General features: G+C 41.8%; 1 protein-coding gene across 2 annotated transcripts in view; it reads left to right on the forward strand.

Moving 5' to 3' along the window:
- The window catches only part of LOC132827138 (huntingtin-interacting protein 1-related protein-like), a 146332-nt gene that overhangs the window by 98279 nt on the left and 32519 nt on the right, over nt 1-15534 (forward strand). For both annotated transcript variants that reach the window (XM_060843661.1, XM_060843662.1), the window contains exons 14-19: nt 961-1144; nt 4173-4261; nt 7127-7243; nt 11812-11913; nt 12951-13145; nt 14056-14203. In XM_060843661.1, coding sequence (XP_060699644.1) covers nt 961-1144; nt 4173-4261; nt 7127-7243; nt 11812-11913; nt 12951-13145; nt 14056-14203 — 835 coding nt within the window. The remainder of the gene's footprint in view (nt 1-960; nt 1145-4172; nt 4262-7126; nt 7244-11811; nt 11914-12950; nt 13146-14055; nt 14204-15534) is intronic.

Genomic DNA, 15534 nt, shown 5'->3' on the forward strand with positions numbered 1-15534 from the left:
TAATGCTGTCAAGCAATGTGCAATATTGGATGTAGCTGAGCTGGAAGGTTCATTTCCAGACGTTTCGTTACCCTACAAGGTAACATCTTCAGTGGGCCTCAGGTGAAGCAATGCTGAAAATTCCTGCTTTCTATTTATATTTTTGGGTTTCTTTGGATTGGTGATGTCGTTTCCTGTGGTGATGTTATTGTCTGTGGTGAAGTCACTTCCTGTTACTTTTTTCAGGGGTTGGTAGATGGGGTCTAACTCGATGTGTTTGTTGATAGCATTCCGGCTGGAATGCCACGCTTCTAGGAATTCTCGTGTGCGCCTTTGTTTGGCTTATCCTACATTCTCCCCTACATTCACTTAGCATAAAATTACAAAGGGATATTAATAGGCGATGATCTACACTCTCTATGATTTTGCCTAACTTTGTGTCATCAGCAAATTTGGATACATGACTTTCTATGCCATTATCTAAGTTGTTAATAAATATTGTAACTAATTGAGGCCTTAACACAGATCTTTGTGAGACACCAGTGGTCACAGCTGCCAATTTTAGTACCTACCCATTATCCCTACTCTCTGTCACCTGCCACGTTACCAGCCATAATAGAGATTTGCACTCTCAATTCCTTGGGTTTCTATCTTACGTGTTGAAAGTTCATATGAACAACACCCATAGATATTCCCTTGTCCATTACTTTGGTCACCTCTTCAAAAAATGCAATGACATTACGTACCAGATAATAGGCAGCCTGCAGATACAAACACAGTGAAGTATCTGCTTTCAAATTAGTGAAAGCGGAAATGGAAACCTCCTGATTGATTCTAATAGCATTATTCGTTACCCGTTGTAAACACAGGAAAGGATAATACTTATTTTGTTAGTGACTAATCAGCCAACAGAAAGAGACTAATGCCTATGTTTAGGTTTTGATAGTTTAGATTTTTCAATTGTGCTAATTTTTTTGCCAGGCCCAGAAGTACATCGCACAACTGAAAGCCCAGATTAATACCTTGGAGACCGAGCTGGAGGAGACACGTAAACTGAAGCAGAAGGCCCTGGTTGACAATGAGGAACTGCGGGTTGAGCTGGAGAACCTGCGGAAGCAGAAATGCGATACGGATAAAGCACAGTTTATGTTGATCGAGGCAGAGAGTGAGTTTTATTCTCGCCATGCTGGCCATTAATTGCCAGGAGGCTGTTGATCCAATGGGTGTGCCTTTCAACTCAATTAGAACACACCCTGCTTTAATACCATATTTAGGATTACTATTCTTATTACTTCATTAATAATTACAGTCCTGTTCAGAGACGTCACATTCCATGTCTAGAACCTGTTTCAGGGCTTAATTTTTCCCTAAACGTTGTTCATTACCATTCTTTGTCAGCCTCAATGCTAACAAGGATTGGTGAGTCTTAGAGAAAAAGTGAGGTCTGCAAATGCTGGAGATCAGAGCTGAAAATGTGTTGCTGGTTAAAGCACAGCAGGTCAGGCAGCATCCAAGGAACAGGAAATTCGACGTTTGGGGCTGATGAAGGGCTCTGGCCCGAAACGTTGATTTTCCTGTTCCTTGGATGCTGCCTAACCTGCTGTGCTTTAACCAGCAACACATTTTCAGCGTTGGTGAGTCTTAGTCATATTTTTAATAACCAATTCATGAACCTCACATGTCAATGATATGTTGCTGACCTTGCTGACTAAAGATAGTGGAATCAAGGGTTATGGAGATAAGGCAGGAAGAGGATACTGATTAGGAATGATCAGCCATGATCATATTGAATGGCGGTGCAGGCTCGAAGGGCTGAATGGCCTACTCCTGCACCTATTGTCTGTTGTCTATTGCAAGCTACAAACCAGGGCAAGGAGCAATCATTATCACATGCCTCAGATGGAATCAGCAAGTAATCTTGACTCTCTAACTATTTTAATTGGAAGGATTTTTTGCATTTTTCCAACCTTGTTGACATCTTTGCCTCTGCCCCTGTGTCAGAGAATGGATCTTGCCCGAGGCAAGCACTGAGTAAATAGGCAGGGAAAACTGCTACTACCGGTAGCTGGAAATTCCAGAATACTTTTGCGAACGACTACATGGACTGGATTTTAGAGGTGAGGGGTATTTTGCAAAATAAAATAGGTGGCCTTCCCATCACCATCCTGTGCACCCCCAACCCATCTTCCATATTATAGCAGGTGGGAATTGTGTTATGCAGGTCTGTCCATCCTTGTGTCAGCAGAGACCGTTTTGTGGCCAATTGAGGACAATTTTGAGAAATGGCCATTTGTGGTGTTGGGGTCTGATAATAGTGTCCCTAACTCTACACCACAAAGTCCACATTCAGTTCCCACCTGCCCCAGAGATGTGTCATAACATTGTCCGATCAGGGTGATTAAAAACAAAACAAAAGCAAAGTGGCCACTGAAGGACTTCATTCAGCCTCTGCTACTACTTTACATGCAGCAGTCGATGGCGGAGGCAAGACTTGCAGCCCAGAAGCTTTCATTGTGCATTTTTGGGAAAGAAAAGGTCAGGAACCTCCTTTTAGGGGCCTTCCTGTACCCAAAGGAGGCAACCACCAGCACCCCAAGATCAAACGCCTACTTTAACCCTAATCCCCCTCTCTCCCACCCTGACCTCTCCAACTTGCCCCATCCCTGCTGGACCTGTCCAAAATACTGAATGTAGGTCTGAGCCTGGGCCCTATGACTCTTTAACCTTAGGGATCAGAAATGGACACTGGCCAATCTTGACGGGGGTCCCGCTCTCCAGAGCAGAACAGCCTTCCCCAATTGGAGTCAGAGGGCAGTCCCTCTCTGAATTAGCTATGGTGCAATGTTGCTAAGGGGCAGCTGGATTCTGAGTCAGCAACTGACAGCCATTGCGAGGCCTAAGATGTACCTCTCCCCACTGTAGTCCAGCTAGGTGTCTCGTGGCATATCAGTAACATGAGCAGCAAAGCCACAAAAATGGTAGAAACATAAGTGGTCAGAATGGTGTTTTTCTCCAATCCTTGTGTTTGTGAGAAGGATGAGAGGAGTAGAGCAGGGAGATTAGATAATCCCACAATTATTCCAGTCACAGTTAATGAAATGTTCCCAGTCGATGTTATTGAAGTATACACAAAGTATTAATTGGCTTCTTTTTGAGGTTTTAATCACAGTGAGACAAGCTATAACACTCAATTTGACTGTTGAATTGTTCTTGTAGTCTGTTCTATCTCCATATTATTGACACTTCAATTGAGAACTGGAGACAGCAAGGTGGCTCAGTAGTTAGCACTGCTGCCTCACAGCACTAGGCACCTGAGTTCGATTCCAGCCTTTGGCGACTGTGTGGAGTTAGCACGTTCTCCCAATGTCTGCATGGACTTCCTCCGGGTGCTCCAGTTTCCTCCCATAGTCCCATATGCAGTTTAGGTAGATTGTGCAATTTAGCATGGCCAAAGTGTCCAAAGATGTGCAGGCCAGGTAGATTAGCCATGGGAAATGCAAGGTTATAAGGTAGGGGGTTGGGCCTGGGTGAGATGCTCTTCAGAGTGTCGGTGAGGATTCAATGGGCCTAAATGACCTGCTTTCACACTGTAGGGATTCGATGGTGCTTCTTCCAAATTCAGTTTTCACTCCATGAGCATAATTCATTAAGAAATTCCTTGAAGTGTCACTGAATAAGCAACTTCTGAAAAAGTGATTGAATCCACTTACTCCATCCGTTAGGCCTTTCCTGATGAAGGGCTTTTACCCGAAACATCGATTTCGCTGCACTTTGGATACTGCCTGAACTACTGTGCTCTTCCAGCACCACTGATCCAGAATCTGATTAGATTAGATTACTTACAGTGTGGAAACAGGTCCTTCGGCCCAACAAGTCCACACCGACCCGCCGAAGTGCAACTCACCCATTCCCCTACATTTACCCCTTTTACCTAACACTAGGTGCAATTTAGCATGGCCAATCTTTGGACTGTGGGAGGAAACTGGAGCACCCGGAGGAAACCCACGCAGACATGGGGAGAACATGAAAACTCCACACAGTCAGTCGCCTGAGTCGGGAATTGAACCTGGGTCTCTGGCGCTATGAGGCAGCAGTGCTAACCACCGTGTCGTTTACAGCATCTGCAGTGATTGTTTTTACCTCTGAAACTGAGTTTCAGTCTTATTTTAATGTCGCTCAAATTATTCTTGCAGAAAAGGTACAAGCAAATGAGCAACGCTACAATAAACTGAAAGAAAAACACAGTGATCTCGTCAATACCCATGCTGAGCTCCTCCGGAAGGTAAGAAAAGCCTTTCTGAGGGATGTGACTTGGTGCGTAATCCATTATTAAAGACAGCAAAGCCGTGTTCGTGCTGGCTTTCAGCTGAACAAATTTCAACTGTAATTTGCCCTGTTACTTTTCATAGATTGGAAATGTCAGTCTGGCTCTCAGCAGAGAAAATTGAATTGAAGTATGTCTCTACTCTCCACTGTTTGCTGCACACAGTGTTTAGTTTCTGATGTATCAGCTGGAAAACCTGGAAATGGATAAAACTGTGGTTTAGAATTAGTTTTGGGTTCAGTGACTGATGCATATGGCAACCAGCATAAACCCAACTGGTCGCTGTCAATGTTGGAATCAAAACCTGCTCAGTTACACAACTAGCTTCCTTCCTTCTTAGGGCAGCTGATTGCAGTTTGGAATTTATTCATGTGAAACCATTTTAGGCAGAGTCTGAAGGCTTTTTTTAGAAGGTATTGCTTAATGAACTGAATCTATTAAAACCTGACCAGGTGCTGTTGTGAAAGGCGGAATGCTGGTTTGCCTGTCTAATGCAAGTATCTGCTTGTAGCATGGACTGCGTGGGATATAAGCTGTTGTTTGGTTGCAAGTAAATGATAGGAAAAGCCAAGTGCAACATTTACCTAGTTTAAATGTCTCATGGGAAATTAATGTACTCATACACATTTTATTATTGGTGTGACTGGACCCCAGTGTCCATGGGCTTATGACAGTGATCAGTGCTGGGTACCATATTGTCCATGACATATCAATAATGTAGAAGGTGGGGGCGGTGGTTTGATGAACAATATTGCAGATGATTTGATCATTCTCTGTGTGGTTGACAGTGGGGCCGAAGGTCTTAGGTTACGAGGATATTATCTGGGTTGGTCAGTGGGGTAGACTAGTGATAGCTGGGACTTAACCTTGATATATGTGAGGTGATGAAGCATTTCAGTTATGAAGAGGGGCTGGATACGCTCAGCTTATTTTCTTTAGAGCAGAGAAGGCTGAGCGGGGAGCCTAATAAGGCGTGTAAGATTATGAGTGGCATGGACACGGTGAATAGGAAGCAGCTGTTCCCCTTCGTTGGAAAGTCAGTAACAAGGGGCATACTTTTAACGTGAAAGGCAGGATGTTTAGAGGGGATTTGAGGAAACCAATTTTTAGCCAGAGGGTGTGGGAATCTAGAATACACCACCTCAAATGGGAGTTGAAGTGGGAAACCTCCCAATCTTTAAAAAGTACTTGGTAAACTGACACTTAAACTGTCTGAACATTCAAGACTATGGACACGAGTTTGAAAGGCAGATTAGTGCAGATTCAGAGTGGTTTGTTGTTGGTGCAGACTCGATGGGCCTAAGGACCTTTTCTATTTTATGATTCTATGATTAACTTGCCCTTAACCCCATTGAAGAAGCCGTCTATTAAAGCACATAAGCACAAAATGTGTTGTGACAAAGTTCTGCTTTTTTGTGTGCCTAGTGCCTGGCAACATAAAACACTGTGCATTCTACTGCTTATCAGATTTAGGCCCATTAATCTGCATGAATCATCAAGGTAATGTCAGCCATTCAGAGCAGGTTGTTAGCACTTATGCATTTGTGACATTATGGATTTTAATCAGATGTTTGGTCTTTGATAATGGGGCACGCATACGGTGGTGTTTTTATATTTACTCTGTATGACTGAAGATTAATACAATGCTCTTACCACAGCTATTGCATCATGGAATATTTTCTAGTCATTTTCCTTTTCTGGAGATTACCGGGATGAACCAGTTTCTAAATTGCCGTGACCTACGTGGATTCAGTGTTAGTTAATCCAGCAATGCACTGAATTCAGAAACTTCAGATTTTGAGTCAGTTGACCTGCCAATTTAATTCTATTCATTAATTTGGAGACCCCACTATTCTGTGATAATGTTGGATTTCAACATTTTATTGTATTTCATAAATTGCAAAAGAATCAAGCCTGATAGTTTCCACAAGAGCATTTATCCATTACGAGTCACTTCGTAACAATCAGAATGGAAGGTCCAGCTTATGTTTTCCTCATTGCAGTCTAAGACTTGGACATTGCTTCATCTTGCATTGGTGCATTAGCTGAGGTTAGTCAACAAGTACAGATCAGATATTCAGCTTTCGCACCTTGATCCCTGTGACTCACTGATGCACATTACGACACATTTCTTGGAGTGTATTACAGTTCCTTAATTGTTGTGTGATGAGAATCCTGTAACTCCCTTTGTAACAGCATGGTGGGTGTACCCACCCACTTTTATCCACAGCAGTTCATGAGGGCAGTTCACTACCACCTCTTAAAGGGCAATTAGGGATGGAAAATAAATATTGATCCAGCCAGTGACACCCATACCTGAAGACTGATTAGGAAAAAAAGCTATTCACGGAAAAATATATTGATTGCAAAGTGGGACAGAATCATACTGCCTCATCTTGGTAACCATGATGTAGAGGAGCTGGTGTTGGACTGGGGTGGATAAAGTTAAAATAAACCTATTGGACTATAACCTGGTGTTGTGTGATTTATATTTCATATTGGTAACTGATTCTGTGTTGTATTGGGGAAGGGGAAGAGATGATAAGGTACAGGGTAAAGCTCTGTGTCATCATTAAGGATGATCATCATTCAAGGCTGTGTCTCCTCAGGATCGCAGGTTTCTGTTATCTGTGTACCAGGCTGGTTCTCAACTTGCTGATCCTTGAACAGAAGCTTGTGCTGAGCTCTTAAACTCCTTGAATGTTATTTGTAAATCTTCAAATTTGTACTGGGCTAGGTTGTTAAGACAGTGTAACATCAGCATCATAAGTGGGTTACTGCGCCATGATGGAAAAAAGATTTTGATTTGTTTGTTGCATATAGAGTGCTGAGACAACCAAGCAACTGACGGTTACACAGCAGACCCGGGAAGAGGTGGCCCGTACAAAACAAGAGCTTGAATTTGCCATGGAGGAAGCTAAAAGGGAAGCAGAGATGAAGGTAAGGCTGAGCTGCTAAACCCTCAGTGTGGGCTTTGAGGTGCATGTATCATGTCTAATATGTTCCAGACTGAGTCCTGGAAATGCCAGGCCCAGAGTGCAGTATTAGTTCAGATTTCTGGAGGAAGGAAGCGAGTGTATTCTAACCAAATTGGCAGATGAAACAAAGATAGGTGGAAAGGCAGGTTGCGAGAGGGATGCAAACAGTTTATAGAGAGCTATTGATAGGTTGAGTGAGTGGGCAAAAAGTTGGCAAATGGAGTATAATTTGTGAAAATGTTCATTTTGGAAGGGAGAACAAAAGAACAGTATTATTTAAGTGGAGAAAAATTGCAAAACGCTGCAATGCAAAGGTAGTTGAAGCTATTTGGATATGAAACATAGGAAGTTAGCACACAGATGCAGCAGATAATCAGGAAGATAAATGGAATGTTGCCCCTTATTTCAAGGGGATTGGATTATAAATGTAGGGAAGTCTCACTGCAGCTGTACAAGGTGCTGTTGAGACAGCATCTGGAGTACTGGAAGTAGTTTTGGAACCTTTATTTAAGGAAATATATGATTTCATAGGAGGCAGTTGAGAGAAGGTTCACTCGGATGATTCCTGCTGTGGAGAGATTAACTTATGAACAAAGGCTAAACAGGTGGGGACTCTACTAACTGAAGTTCAGAAGAATGAGAGGTGATCTCATTGAAACATGTCAGAATTTTAAGGGGTTTGACAGGGTAAATGCTGAGAGGATGTTTCCCCTTATGGGATCAGAGGGCATAGTCTCAGAATAAAAGGGTGCCAATAAAAGGGATGAAGAGGAATTTCTTCTCTGAAGGTAATAACTCTTTGGAACTCTTTGGTACAGAGAGCTGTGGGAGCAGAATTCTTGTTTGTATATATAAGACTGAGGTAGATCTTTTTTTAATTTGTTGGTGAATCAAGGGTTTTGGAGAAAATGCAGAAAAGTAAATATAAGGAATTTTGGATCAGCCTTGATGCTTTTGAATGGCAGGGCAGGCTCGATGGGCCAAAAGGCCTATTTCTGTTCTTCTGTCTTCTGGTCTGATGCATAGTCGAAGAGTTGAGACTCATAGATTCGTAGATTTGGGCTCAGTACCAGTGATGACCATATAAAGGGCTCATGCATTGGCCATATAAAGGGTTCATGCATTTCCTTAGAACTAGAGTGAGTCCTTGTATATGCCTTGTAAGGTGAATGTAGTGAGATCCTGAAATCACAAGGGAACCTGTGAGACGTCATAAGACCTCCACACCATCAGTACAATCTTATCAGATCAAGATTTGAGCCATAGTCTAACTGATACATTTATTTACCTAATGTTAAGCAGATGAATAACCAACACTCAATACAAACAGCATTTCTCAGTAATTACAATCTTCACCAAAATCTTCAGTGCTAAAACAATAAAATGCTTCTCCTCAATGACTTTCAGTATAACATAGAACCTTGACAAACATTCATTCGTTTCTGCATTTTGAACAGTGACCATGGAACCATATCCAGTTAAGTCTCTCTGATGGTTTTAATGATTTCCCATCAATCAACCTAAGTTGCCCAATACGTACCTCTCATTTGAAATCTCCTAATCACATAGCTCTCTAGACAATAGACAATAGGTGCAGGAGTAGGCCATTCAGCCCTTCGAGCCAGCAGCACCATTCATTATGATCATGACTGATCATCCTCAATCAGTATCCTGTTCCTGTCTTATTTCCATAACCCTTGATTCCACTATCCTTGAGAGCTCAATCCAACTCTTTCTTAAATGAATACAGAGACGGCCTCCACTGCCTTCTGGGGCAGAGCATTCCACACATTCACCACTCTCTGGGTGAAGAAGTTTCTCCTCATCTCTGTCCTAAATGGTCTACCCCGTATTTTTAAGCTGTGTCCTCTGGTTCGGCACTCACCCATCAGTGGAAACATGTTTCCTGTCACCAGAGTGTCCAATCCTTTAATAATCTTATATGTCTCAATCAGATCCCCTCTCAGTCTTCTAAACTCAAAGGTATACAAGCTCAGTTGTTCCAATCTTTCAACGTATGATAGTCACGCCATTCCAGGAATTGACCTCGTGAACCTACGCTGCACTCCTTCAATAGCCAGAATGTCTTTCCGCAAATTTGGAGGTCGGAACTGCACGCAATATTTCAGGTGCAGTCTCACCAGGGCCCTGTACAGCTGCAGAAGAACCCCTTTGCTTCTATACTCAATTCCTCTTGTTATGAAGGCCAGCATGCTATTAGCTTTCTTCACTACCTGCTGTACCTGCATGCTTGCCTTCATTGACAGGTGTACAAGAACGCCCAGATCTCTTTGTACTGCCCCTTTACCTAACTTGACCCCATTTAGTTAGTAATCTGCCTTCCAGTTCTTGCCACCAAAGTGGATAACCATACATTTATCCACATTAAACTGCATCTGCCATGCATCTGTCCACTCACCTAACCTGTCCAGGTCACCCTATAATCTCCTAACATCCTCCTCACATTTTACCCTGCCACCCAGCTTTGTACCATCAGCAAATTTGCTAATGTTACTATTAATACCATCTCCTATATTACTAATATATATTGTAAAAAGCTGCAGTCCCAGCACTGATCCCTGTAATACCCCACTGGTCACCGCCTGCCATTCCGAAATGGAGCCATTTATCACTACTTTTTGTTTTCTGTCAGCCAATCAATTTTCAATCCAAGTCAGTACTTTGCCCCCAATACCATGCGCCCTAATTTTGCTCACTAACTTCCTATGTGGGACTTTATCAAAGGCTTTCTGAAAGTCCAGGTATACTACATCCACTGGATCTCCCTTGTCCATCTTCAGAGTTACATCCTCAAAAAATTCCGGAAGATTAGTCAAGCATGATTTCCCCTTCATAAAACTATGCTGACTCTGACCTATCCTGTTACTACTATCCAGATGTGTCATAATTTCATCCTTTATAATTGACTCCAGCATCTTTCCCACCACTGAGGTCAGACTAACTGGTCTATAATTTCCTGCTTTCTCTCTCGCTCCTTTCTTTAAAAATGGTACAACATTAGCTACCCTCCAATCTGCAGGAACTGATCCTGAATCTATTGAACTCTGGAAAATAATCACCAACGCATCCACGATTTCTAGAGCCACCTCCTGGGATGTAGACCATCAGGTCCTGGGGACTTATCAGCCTTCAGACCTAACAGTCTATCCAACACCATTTCCTGGCAAATATACTCTACTAAAAGGTTGCAAAGAATCACTGGCAGGCAATTAGGAAAACTCTGTGGAATTTAATTTTTAATGATGAAATGATATATCCAGAGAGGCCTTCAGTCCCCGACTAAAATCTATCTGGATTCAAGAACTGCACCTTTCAATCCTTTAATTCATTTCGGGAACAATATTTAAGGCTCTCTTCCAATCAATTTCTTTCTAACTTAATTATTTAATCAATAGCGATTCCTAAAAGTCTTAGTTCACACACTCAAGGACACTGAGTCAAATTATAAGCCTTCATTAATATCAAAAGAAGCTGGTCCTTCACTTACTCTTCTGTACCGTACCATTGCACATTGGTGCAGTTAACCTCCCCAGATTAGTCTCAGGGCAGCTGTGATTGTTAACTTCATAAAAGGCTGTATTGTTATGTTGTGTTCTGCATCGATAATTTTCCATTGTGTTTTCTGTTGATATTGATTCTGTTCTGTATAAAGCTGTCCCATCAGAGTGACATTTTCTGACATAAGAGTGCAGGGAAACCCAGAATTAAGTAGCTACTGAATCCTTGTTGAAATGACTTTAAATGATGAAATGCAAATGAGGAAAATCCTATTTTGTGGTGCATTACATAGCTTTGTTACATTTGCAGTTTTAAAAACCGGCTATTGCAGCAACCTGCTAGTGCAGTGTATTACAAAATGGTATAAAATCTCTCCCTGACAGTGTTAGTTCTTTACTATGTGATGATGCCATTTTGTAAATGGGGTAATTGTGGATATAATGTCATTATATTCATACAATGGGGATAATCTATTTCTCTCTCAAGCCCTTTCTGGGTGTTGCTTGTTAATTTGCTTCTTCCTTGACTCAAAACCACATGCTTGAGGTGTTTTTGGTATTAGATAGTGCCCTCTAGTGCCAAGATTCAGTTTAGCTGTCAAATAGCTTCCTGACCCAAGTTTCACTTGGCTAAGAATGGATTGGCATTCAAATAATTCAATAAAACACTAAATCATTGCTTCCTTGCACAGTAAACTCTGAGAGTGCATAATAACAAGTTCCAACAGTATTTGATTCTGCTGGCTTGGTCCCTAACCGTTTAAATATGATATAAATGTATCTGCCGGTGTCTCTCAGTTGATTGTTCTTGATGTGATCGCATTGCATTAAGATTCTCAGTTACAGCCTGGTTATGTCAGAGGACACTTGTCAAATTTGTTCTGATATGACTGTCTGAAGTCCAACTCTTGTCATATTGCAGTTGTTTGCCAGTCTTCCTTGTCCTGGAACCTGGCTGGGTTACAATATCTGCATGATATTCTCTGATATTCTCTGATATCACTACTTACAGCTAGAGGACCAGAACTTTGTAATGGAACAGCTGAAAAGGGAACTGGCTGCAAGTAAGGAGGAACTGTCTACCATCCAGGTCTCACTGCGGAACTCTGAACAGGTACAAGGTAGAAGGTGACAAGGTGCCCCAGTGGAAATGTTGCATTTTTCCCTTCTGTTTCCTTCCCCTCTTCCCCAGAGGGTGCTGACTCATGTTGAGGTACTTCATCCATGTTAACCATTATTTAATTGTGAGCCTGTACATTTGTGAGAGGGGAAAGATACAAAAGAGACCTAAGGGGCAACTTTTTCACACAGAGGGTGGTGTGTGTATGGAATGAGCTGCCAGAGGAAGTGGTGGAGGCTGGTACAATTGCAACATGTAAGAGGCATTTGGATGGGTATATGAATAGGAAGGGTTTGGAGGGATATGGGCCAGGTGCCGGCAGGTAGGACTAGATTGGGTTGGGATATCTGGTCGGCATGGACAGGTTGGACCAAAGGCTCTGTTTCCATGCTATACATCTCTATGACTATGATTCTATGTCTGTACATGCACACATGTTCTTCTATCAGCCACTGGATAGCAACATGGAGTGGTGAATGGGGTTGTTTTTCATCCCTTTTTAGCTCAGGAGAATGAAGACTCATTACATTTCCTCTCACCACGACTCTCGATAAAATGCTCATAGAACAACAATCTGTCAGGTCTGCATTGCTGAGTTGCACGATGCAGGCTGGGTTTTCATTTCCCAAGCAAATAAATTGATCTCAGGATGACTACTTTAAAAGGAACGCTTCCTCATTAATGTTTGTTGAGAAAGATTAAGGGACAAAGTTGGCACAAACGTAACTGTCCAGCATTACGTCCAGAAGAAGTATCGTCAATATCATAAATATAGTTGGATAAAGACAACTGTAAATGGCGATGGAGCCATGGGTACAATGGCCTGAATAGCCTCTTGAATCATTCTGTGTAAAGGATGGGGATGTGTTACAGGCTGTGAGTTCTGATTTTGTTATCTGTAGCAGAGATTGCTCCCTATCTGTGTTTAATTCTGTTGGAAGTGAAGATTTATTTTCATGACTGAAGTAGGTGAACTGATCTCGGAGTTCCATTTAGTGATGTTTTGTAGTGATTTGGCACTTTGTTTGCAGGCCAGCTCAGAGATGAATTCTAGGCTGCAGGGCCTGGAGGCAGAGAAGGACAATCTGAGGAAAACAGTGGCTTCAAAGGAAGCAGAAGCGTATTCCCTAAGGAACATGATTCAGGAAAAAGAGACGACGATGCGCACTGAGAAAGACAAGAGCTTGAGGGAACTGGAAGAACTCCAGGACAAATTCACAGAGAAGGTCAGAATCTAGAGCAATTCCTATTTCAGCTTTTGATACCCATTTTCCAATTGTTATGTAAGCATCAGCTGTGGCTCAGTCGCACTCTTGTCTCCAGCTCAAATGATCATGGGTTTAGTGCTTACTCAGGGACTTGAAAGCACTAAATCCAGGCTGACAATTTGGGGCCGAACTGAGGGGGTGCTGTTTTGTCTGAGGAGCTGCTTTTCACATTTTCTGCCTGCCCCCAATGTCCCATGGCAATATTCGATGAACATCATCTTTCTGACATCTGGACCAACATTAATCCCTAAATTGGTGTCACTGAAAATAGCTAAATCAATCTAATACCTATTTGTGGGAGTTTGCTGTGCATAACTTAGCGGCTGTGTTTCCCTAGATTATATCGTCACTTCAAAACAGTCTTTGATTAGCTGTGAAACATTGTAATATTTTCTCTATAAATGCAAACTCTATGTTCATTACCTGAAGCTGTGTCCAAATTCTAGATTGTTTAATCATCAAGGACATGGCTAATAGTATAATACAGAAATGCTGGGAATCTGTATCTAAACAGAATATTAATAAGTATCTGTGAAGAGATAAATTAACGTTTCGGATTTAGGCGTTTGAGATCTGGAAGGAATTACAGATAACAGTATTTCAAGCAAAACATAGATGGGAAATATTTTCAGACAGGAGAGGAAACGGATTAATCTGTGAAATGGGAAGAAGTAGATGGTCAACTGCCTGAAGTAATGTTACTATGAAACGATAGCAGGCACGGTGGGAGTAATTTGATATGCACAGAGCCTGTGTTAACAGCTGAGATAGTGATGGATAAGGAAGGTAGGCCCAGAGCCTGTTTTCCCGAATTCCATTTATGCAGAAAACGTAACAGCTGCTCACTGCATGTTGATTGATATTGTAGGCAAATCGAGAGCAGATGCTGCAGCAGAAGCTTCTGGATGAACAGTTCAATCTGGTCCAGGAAACTGTAAGAGAAGCTGAGAACATCATTCAAGACGCAGTGGCGAAACTAGACGATCCACTGCACATCAGATGCACCAGTTCACCAGGTCTGAACGCTGGCAGCAATTCTTAAACAGCATCCTCATGTCTCTTGTTATGTGGCACTTTGGCCATTGATGTACAAGGAATTTGTTAGCTTTGCGAGAAAAGAATATATTTCCTAAGCAAACAAAACAATTATTCAAGAGAATGTTTCATTTTAAAGAGGCATTGTGTGAGTAGAAATTGTTCATTAAATACTTAGTTCCAAATGCGTGACCTAATTACAGAACTTGTTTGAAAATGTCATTGTTTATGGCCCGTACAGTTTCCAAGCACATTTTGATATAGCCGATAAACCTTTGTAAAGTGTTCAATTTCTTTTTCCCTACTCTTCATGGAATTCTAAATTCCACTCTCTAACACAACTAGTTAGAGTGATGTTTCATTGTATTCAAACAAGATTCTCTTGTTGTCATCCCTAGTCTTTTGAACTAATGCGGCTCTTTACAGCATGTCTGTATTACTGAGAATGTGACCCCACATTGCATCCCCTCCTCATATCCCTGTATGCAAACCGACTTTGCAAGCCTGACTGGCATGCTTCTTACAAGGAGTAAGACAGTTATAACAAAGGTTGACTTGCATTGTCCTATACAGTCTGTCACTCATTAAAATTAATCTCACGAAACTTTGATGAAGGCTCGGTGTTTGTTGGATGTCTTGGGTCATCTTGCACATATTGTAGTCAGTGGTAACTGTTCCCATATTATTCCAGCAGAGCTATATGACAGGACAGCAGTTACTCAGTCATTCCTTACCTCTGTTACCCCATAGTTGATGAGCTCTATACACTTCCATACCAACACTGAACTCCACAGAACCAGTATACACTCAGTCCTTCAAAAATGTGATGGTTGCGTTCTTGTGCAACTCCATGTTATAGAAAAATCGCACTTTAGAAATAGTGCTTAAATTGTTGGTGATGTAATCACATTACAGCTAATACACATTTTAAAAATTAGCGCTGTAGAAACAGTGTCCCCAATTTGTCAATCGCATTACAGTGAATTTGCACTGACGATACGTGCATTATAGCAGAACAACCTGTAGTCCCTTTCGTTGTTCCTTCCACCTCATTAGTGACATTTTTGGAGCTAGCTTCATAGTATTAATTCCTTGGGAAAGGTCCAACACACATTCTGAAACTCCTCACAGAATCAACATGCCAACCACTTTATTTTATCATCTAAAGTGTCAGTACTTCACACTGAAGTAGAAAGTCTACAGTGTAATTTACCATAGTCCACTCTGTTCTAATACGTCAGTTGCCAACACATAACAAGGCTCCAGCCTCCCTGTCTTCTCCAATGTGTGAACAAATGAATTTTTTTATTCA

Source organism: Hemiscyllium ocellatum, chromosome 24, assembly GCF_020745735.1.
Source record: "Hemiscyllium ocellatum isolate sHemOce1 chromosome 24, sHemOce1.pat.X.cur, whole genome shotgun sequence".
In the NCBI taxonomy this organism is placed as follows: domain Eukaryota; kingdom Metazoa; phylum Chordata; class Chondrichthyes; order Orectolobiformes; family Hemiscylliidae; genus Hemiscyllium; species Hemiscyllium ocellatum.